Source organism: Sinocyclocheilus grahami, unplaced genomic scaffold, assembly GCF_001515645.1.
Source record: "Sinocyclocheilus grahami isolate Dianchi unplaced genomic scaffold, SAMN03320097.WGS_v1.1 scaffold253.1, whole genome shotgun sequence".
Taxonomy (NCBI): domain Eukaryota; kingdom Metazoa; phylum Chordata; class Actinopteri; order Cypriniformes; family Cyprinidae; genus Sinocyclocheilus; species Sinocyclocheilus grahami.
Genome location: NW_015505432.1, coordinates 1,615,627 through 1,623,985, shown reverse-complemented (window position 1 = coordinate 1,623,985; position 8,359 = coordinate 1,615,627). Strand labels below are relative to the sequence as shown.

The 8,359-nt window shown below is 33.6% G+C and overlaps 2 protein-coding genes across 2 annotated transcripts in view; one reads left to right on the top strand and one right to left on the bottom strand.

Moving 5' to 3' along the window:
- Positions 1–2,496: 2,496 nt before the first annotated feature.
- Positions 2,497–3,942, top strand: LOC107598640 (interferon a3-like). The gene is made up of 5 exons (XM_016290031.1): positions 2,497–2,712; positions 3,296–3,373; positions 3,461–3,604; positions 3,686–3,763; positions 3,850–3,942. Exons 1-5 carry the CDS (start codon positions 2,497–2,499, stop codon positions 3,940–3,942), a joined length of 609 nt encoding a protein of 202 aa, XP_016145517.1.
- A 3,053-nt stretch (positions 3,943–6,995) lies between these two features.
- LOC107598677 (protein sidekick-like) overlaps positions 6,996–8,359 on the bottom strand; it is a 3,022-nt gene continuing 1,658 nt past the window's right edge. Inside the window, exons 4-5 of the mRNA XM_016290068.1 lie at positions 7,937–7,990; positions 6,996–7,295 (exon numbers count right to left, since the gene is read on the bottom strand). Of these exons, the coding sequence (XP_016145554.1) occupies positions 7,188–7,295; positions 7,937–7,990 (162 nt within the window). The 3' untranslated portion in view covers positions 6,996–7,187. The remainder of the gene's footprint in view (positions 7,296–7,936; positions 7,991–8,359) is intronic.

Here is an 8,359-nt window from a genome sequence, read left to right as displayed (position 1 = left end):
CATAAGATAGAACATATTTTATTTAGGCTACTTATTACTAAACTGTTTTCTGAGTCAGTGTCTGCAAAGATGAAGTTGATGATGCTGGTGAACGACTTTATTCTCCAAATTTAATTATTTTTACTCTTTGATATTTTATTTCTACATTTTTCTGGATATTTAATGAGTTTAATCTCGCATTATAGGCTAAGGACTTTATTCTGGAGATATTTATTTTCTTACTCTCTCATTTCCAAATCTCAGAATCCAAATGGTTCCATATTCACAATGTTGCCTATTTGAATTTGAATGCTACAGACTATTATTTATTAGGCCTATGTAAACCAGGCTTTGTACTTAACCCACATTCCAAAAAAAAGGAATAATTGTGCGTGCGTCTATTAATCATTTTGAGTCTAATATCATCCCATACGGGAACAAAACTGGATCGACAGCAAACACACGGCGAAAGTCCACTGTTGTTTTCTTCGTGTTGGGGTTATGTCTGATGGAAATGAATACAACTCCACACTGTTGCAACAAACAAACAGCATAGCTTAAATCAAATAGAAAAGTAAAGTGAATTAAAAAAATAATAATAATTGAAATTGAAATACAGATAAGCATAAAAGTGGCAAAATAATAATAATAATAATAACCAAGCATAAAATGTGTTTTTTTTTACTTTGTGATGTTTATATTTCACACAGCATCCACAGAACAGCTGTTTCAAAACAGCTAAATAAATTAAAATAACTGATAATATCTATCTATCTATCTATCCATCTATCCATCTATCCAGCTATCCATCCATCCATCCATCCATCCATCTATCCATCCATCTATCTATCCATCTATCCATCTATCCATCAATCATCTATCTATCCATCCATCCATCCATCCATCCATCTATCTATCTATCTATCTATCTATCTATCTATCTATCTATCTATCACTTATTGATAATTTAACCAAATGTGATATTATATATATATACAGTATATCTTTTACTTTATTATTAGTAATAGTTAGATTATCTGTCGTGTGTTTTCGACTCAAGGCATAGGCTACGTCATATCATTATGCATTCCCGGGAAGGAAAATAGGTTAGAATTTTGATTACATTTGTCAAATTTAGTAAGTCGAAATCGTTTTGAGATTTGATCTTATATTATTTCTCTGGAAATTAGTATGATGTATGTTGAATATTCATTTTTATTGTTTATTGTTTTTGTTTAGGATTATTAATGGTTTTAGATTAGTTTTTTATTCTGAAGTAAAAAGATCAAATCAGACTGGTCCAAATGGCACAATGTTTTTAGTGTTATTATTTTGAATTGAATAGCCTACTTATTGTAATTAATGGGCTTATTATTGAATATTTCCATGAAGTAGGCTACCTTTCAGACTGCTTTCATTAGACCTACAGACCGAATCTTTACATTTTCATTCATAGCCTTTCTATTATGACAATTCAAACATAGGCAATGAAATATTATAGGCTAAGTCATATAATTATTTTACATTTCAGATTAATCTGTTTTGTCTGTCATTGGTCATTCCTTTTTTTTCGAGCAAATTGTCAAAATAACATTTTAAATAGTATTTGACATTAATGACCCATAATGACCCATAGCCTAGCCTACATAATTAAAATTATGCCAAAGCCATTCTATTAAAGTTTGTCCGGGGTGGGAGACATTTAGGCTATACCTCTCTTTAAAATATTTGACATTTGTGCTATAACAGCTGAATGAGCAGATGTGTGTGTCTTCTAATGCCGCAGTGGCTGATGAAGTAAAGGAGCATCTTCCTCCATCGTTTCCATTTTTTTTTGTTTTTTTTAATAATTGATTTAGCCCACGGTAATACTCATTTCAGTGACATTTTTGTAAGAATCTTAATATAATAGGCGTAATGATCATTCAGTGGATAATATGAAATATGAAATATGAAATGTGTCGTCACTCGCTTTCGATTTCACTTTCTCAGGAATTGCGCGCGGACTTTCTTTCCCACGTTCCTCTGTAAGAGTCAAGGTTCACTTTCTTCTTCTGGAAAGCATTAGCCTAAACCTAAAGAAACCAATAAACGAGTATAATAGCCTACCCTACAAATGACTCAAATGAATGAACGAACAAAATACACATTAAAGTAATCATTTGTAATTCAAACATTTTAATTGCAAGATCAGGCTACGTGATTGCGATGAAAAATAAATAAAAACTTCTGCACAAAAAATACTGCCATGTTTTATTTATTTGTATAGGCCTATATGTTACGTTAGCTAAGGCAACGTTAATAATTAAATGAATTATTTTTCACTAATTAGCAATAGTCCGTGTTTATTCTAATGTATTTGTGTTTATTATTTTTGTAGGCTACATATAGATGACCTACATATAGATTCTCCCACTGACACAGAAGCTGGGGTTTACCTGTCGCTCAGGTGTGCGCGTCTGGAAAGTGAAAAGTCGTGTGTACTTCCCGAACGCGCGCATATAAACGGCGGAGAGAATGGAGGAGAGACGAGATCTTCCAACAGCAGCAGCTCATCAGTGGATCAACCTGTGGCATCAGCCTTCTGGAGAACACGACACGATGGACCTTCGCCTGGTGCAGCTCTGCCTTCTTCTGTCAGCCTGCAGTTTCAGCTCTGTGCTCAGCTGCAGGTGGATAAAACACAAGTTCCAGCACCACCACGGAGTCTCTCTGGATCTGATCAGAAAGATGGTGAGTTTGACTTTTTTATTTCTTTATTTGTTATATATTTTTTTTAAATTTTATTTTATTTTTTTTAAATTTTTTATTATTATTAATTGAGAGAGGTAGAATATTTGTACTTAGAAGATTGCAATTTTATTTTAATATTTTATCTAATTAATTGAGAGCCTATAAATAGAATATTGGTGCTTAAAAAAAATGTATTTAATATTTCAAGATGAATATTTACTGGATTGGAGCAACTTCATTATTGCTTGCATCGTATTCATTTAGAAAAATGACTTTAAAATGTATCAGATATGATCCATCAGGCTTTTCAGGAACATTAATGTTGTAACTGCATTGCATTTTGAAACTACAGAGCATGAATATCATCTAAGTAAGACATATCATGGGAGATATAGTGATATAACTGATACACTCGCCCTTTAAAATTCATATAATATACAGTAAATATGCATTTAACCTAAAAATGGAAACTAACCAAATGCAGTTGTAATAGCGAATCGGAATACTTTTAAACTTTCATCAAAATGTTTCGCCTGAATCTGTTCATTCTGCTCAAAATAATCTCTTCATTAATATATCGTAGGGTGAGAAAATCCATAATGGCCACGAGGACATGAACCCAATCCCATATGAACTGATCAATAACCACAGAAGAGCAGAGGTTAGTAAAAAATATTATTATTTAAAAAAAGACACCATAATATGTGCTGCTGATTATGAATCTATATCTTTTGTTTCTTCTTCTCAGCCTGAGAAACAGATCCTGTTCGTCGTTCAGGCTCTGATGGAGATCACGGTCCTCTTTGACGATGCCGTCGTCCCCTGGGATGCTAAAAAACTGGCAGATTTCTTAAATGTCATGCACGAGGAGATTGATGGACTGCGCTCGTGTGTGAGTACAGTGTGTGTATACATATATTTAATACCAGCTACATCAAGCCAGAGGAACTGATTGATTTCTTTCTCAATGCAGGGGGCTTACAAAATGAAGAGGAACAAAAAGCTGCATCTGTATTTTGAAAGACTGAGACACATGACAGAAGTGAAGACGGTGAGATTTGAATATATAGCTTAATCCTCCGCTGTAAATGTGGAAGCTCGTCTGAAGATGGACTAACTGTTGTTTTACTCTTTCAGGAGGATAGAGAGCACAGCTGGGACATCGTCAGAAAACGGCTCATAAGTTTCATGAACCAGCTGGAGTTCTTCTCCTTCCACACTCATGTTTAATAACTGGACCTCTTGAAGCTTCACTCCATTTACAGAAGGAAAAGAAAAAGAATCAGTGTTGTTAATCAGTGTTTACACTCTTTTTTTATAATGGTATTTTATACAGCTGTATGCAGTGTTTATTTATTGTTGTTTTGATTCCTTATGTTGTTGTTTTTTAGATGTTATTTATATTAAAGATACTACATTTTTATAAATTATTATTTATTTATATTATTTTATTTTGTGTAATTTAATATATAATTTATACATTACGATTTTGCATGCTAATATCTAAAGATTATATCCTTATTTATAAATTTATTTATTAACGTCTTCTTTTTTAGCTGTTACATAAAATGCAAAAATGAAGCAATTTTACAATAAAAAAAAACACTTTTTGTATTTCTGGCATCAAATAAAGAACTTTGAATGTTTTAATACATTTTGTGAATTTATTTATGAAATATAGAAAAGGGTATACAATCATTAAAAAATATTTTTTTTCCTGTGTGCTGTACACTGTATGTGACCCTGGACCACAAAACCAGTCATAAGGGTCAAATTTTTTAAATAGAGATTTATACGTCATCTGAAAGCTGAATAAATAAGCTTTGTTAGAATAGGACAATATTTGGCCGAGATACAGCTATTTGAAAATCTGGAATCTGAGCGTGCAAAAAAAATCTAAATATTGAGAAAATCATCTTTAAAGTTGATCAAATGAAGTTCTTAGCAATGCATATTACTAATCAAAAATTACGTTTTGATATATTTACGATAGGAAATTTACAAAATATCTTCATGGAACATGATCTTTACTTAATATCCTAATGATTTTTGGCATAAAAGAAAAAGCGATAATTTTGACCCATACAATGTTTTTTTGGCTATTGCTACAAATATACCCCAGCGACTTAACACTGCTTTTGTCACATATGACCGTTCAAATTTGTACAGATTTTAAAGAAATAGTTTTAAAATGTAAAATGTACTCCCCCTCAGTCTATCCAAGATGTAGACGAGTTCATTCCTTGATTGGAACAGGTTTGGAGAAATTCAGCATTCCGTCAGCTCACCAATGGATCCTCTGCAGTGAATGGGTGCCGTCAGAATGAGAGTCCAAACAGCTGATAAAAACATCACAATAATCCACAAGTAATCCACACCACTCCAGTCCATCAATTAAGATCTTATAAAGTGAAAACAAATCTATCATTAAGGTGTATAATTATGTATAGAGGACTTATATTTGAGCTGGAAGCAACAGTCTGAAGTCATAAACATTTTAATTTTTTTTTCTTACAAACATGCCGCTTTTCACTTCACAAGATGTTTATTGATGGACTTCAGCTGATAAAAACATCACAATAATCCACAAGTAATCCACACCACTCCAGTCCATCAGTTAAGATCTTATAAAGTGAAAACAAATCTATCATTAAGGTGTATAATTATGTATAGAGGACTTATATTTGAGCTGGAAGCAACAGTCTGAAGTCATAAACATCTTAATGATTTTTTTTTCTTACAAACATGCCGCTTTTCACTTCACAAGATGTTAATTGATGGACTTGAGTCATGTGGGTCACTTGTGGATTATTGTGATGTTTTTATCAGCTGTTTGGACTCTCATTCTGACGGCACCCATTCACTGCAGAGAATCCAATGGTGAGCAAGTGATGCAATGCTACATTTCTCCAAATCTGTTCCAAAGTAGAAGCAAACTTACATCTTGGTAACGTAAAATCTTTCAAATCAAATCTGGTGTTGGCAACTAGCATTGCCTCGTCTGTAAATCAGGGCAAACACCTGGGCAAAGTCAAGCAGCCTATTCCAAACATAAAAATGTTTTAGTTTGTCTGAATGGCCATAAGATGGCGCACTTTCCCTCCATAAAGCTCTTACAGTAGCTTATTATTAGAAGACTGAACAGCCTGTATCTTTCTGACAGCCTTCCTGTATTTCTTAGATTCTCTCCTTTAATATTTGTATTATCCTGTCTTTCAATTCAAGTATATACTTAATGCATGCATGTAGTCCAAATGTGGTTTGAGACCACTCAGAAAATCTGGGAGTTTTTAACCTGTTCAAACAAAACAACATTTTATAACTTTTTACAGTATAGAAAATTTGAAAACGAACATTATGACATAAACAAAATTTTAAATACATTTTAGGATTCTGTGTTTTACTAATCAAATAGCAAATATGTTAAATCCTTGTACAGATGGTCAGATGTTCTTTGCAGATGCTCTTTCAAAGACTTGTGGCATACAATCAGAACGAATGCAAAGAAAATATACCAAACATTTACCAAAAAAAAGCTGCTTTGTGGAAAACACCTGCTATTCACATGCTTATTTGAACAGATATGAAGTAAAAGTTCCCTTGAGCTTTAAACCTTACCACTAGTATTTTTATAACCAAATGTGACACTGGAGCACAAAAGCAGTGTTAAGTCGCTGGGGTATATTTGTAGCAATAGCCAACAATACATTGTATGGGTCAAAATTATAGATTTTTCTTTATGCCAAAAATCATTAGGATATTAAGTAAAGATCATGTTCCATGAAAATATTTTGTAAATTTCCTACCGTAAATGTATCAAAACTTCAGTTTTGATTAGTAATATGCATTGCTAAGAACATTTGGACAACTTGATTATTATTTTGATATTTTTGCACCCTCAGATTCCAGATTTTCAAATAGTTGTATCTCGCCAAAATATTGTCCTAACAAACCATACATCAATGGAAAGCTTATTTATTCAGCTTTCGGATGATGCATACATCTCAATTTCAAAAAATGAACACTTAAGAGTGGTTTTGTGGTCCGTGGTCACAAATAGAGAGCACCTTGTTATGAATGACTAGCAGAGTGACTAACAAACACACTCTAAAAACACTACCACATAATACACAGTACAGTAAAATTAATATAAACTCTAATAAAAAAGTGACGACAAACAAGCAAACAACAGTAAAAACATAAGTTAAACGTATTACAATGTCTATAGATGACTGTTATTGATGTACATGTCCCATCCTCAACAAAAACGTCAAGCCTATAAATGTCATAATAATTTCGTGCTTTCCAAATAAAAAAGTTTGCTTTCTAAGCAATTACTGTATTCACACACAGTGACGTCAGTCTGCCTACATGTGACTTTTCCAGCACAAACTGACAGTGGATCGGATGTAACGGCGAACATTTGCGTCTGGTGTTGATATCTGCAGATCAATAATCTGCTGGATGTGTTTTTCTCACTCTTGGTCTGGGGACTCGACTTCCCACTCTGCATCTGTGTCCCGGGCTAAAGCAGTGATGTCCTCATACAGATCCGCACCGCCGCACTGCTCAATCGCCAACCCCTGGACAGCACAGACACAGAGAGCACACAGATGTTTAGCAAAGTGCTAGAAGTCTTGAGAAGCAGTGAGTTTTTATTTATTAATTATTACGTTTCATTTATTATTAAATAAATATAAATTCTTGCATCAGGGAAAAGGTCAATAGTTCATTAGTGTTAGTAAATCATTTCAAATGAAGCTGAAGCAGAATCAGTCACTGGGTAATAACACAGTCGTTTTTTTTAACGACTCGAAGCAGTTTATTTAATAATTCTATAACTCCGTTGTCAAACAATGTAATGTGCAGTCCCTGAAAACACTAATGTACAAAATGATGTTTTTTCAGTAAAATATCTATAAACATAAAAATCCTTATTAAATGAAATTTATTCCTCTCACCTCAAATTTTCCTGAGAGTGCACCGATGGACTGTTACATCAATACTCTTGGAACAATCCGACTAGAATTTGGAGAGGTTAGTAATCCTCCTGTTTTTTTTTGTTTTTTTATAAAATCACAAGAATAAATTCATGCATTGTGTATCACAACAGACCATGCGTGTTTTCACTTCCGGAAGTGCATGCAACAGAGCTAAAAACTCAACCAACCGTAAACCAACACAATGACAGCAACAAACTGAGCAAATTAACCAAAACACTCACCTCATATATGTGATCATCCTCAGGCTCTTCATAAACTGCATCTTCTTTCTTCTCCTGAAACACAATGAGAAACCGCTGTTAGATGGCGATAAAAATTGTAATGATAAGGTGCTGTATGTAAGTTTTTGACTGTACTAAAGCATAAAAATACCATAATATGTTTGCAGATATTTAAGAAACATGCTAAGTTAACATACTTGTTTATCTGAAAAACAATGCTACAGTCAGTTATTCTCCTTTGAAAATGTGCGTTCCGGGCCAGAATGTCTGTCTTTGTTTTGGTTTGTGAAACCCGCCCACTGCCAGTTTACCCAATTGTATTTCGGCACCCCGGGTTGCCAGTTGGCGGAAAATACAGCATATTTCATTCATGGTTAAGTGCGGTCGTTCCTGTTGGTGTCTCAATCTGGCAACCTGCGTGTG

Coding starts and splice junctions, on each gene's coding strand:
- LOC107598640 (XM_016290031.1), top strand. CDS start 2,497: ATGGAGGAGAGACGAGATCTTCCAACAGCAGCAGCTCATCAGTGGATC. Junction 2,713..3,295: donor TGGATCTGATCAGAAAGATG/GTGAGTTTGACT, acceptor AATATATCGTAG/GGTGAGAAAATCCATAATGG. Junction 3,374..3,460: donor ATAACCACAGAAGAGCAGAG/GTTAGTAAAAAA, acceptor TCTTCTTCTCAG/CCTGAGAAACAGATCCTGTT.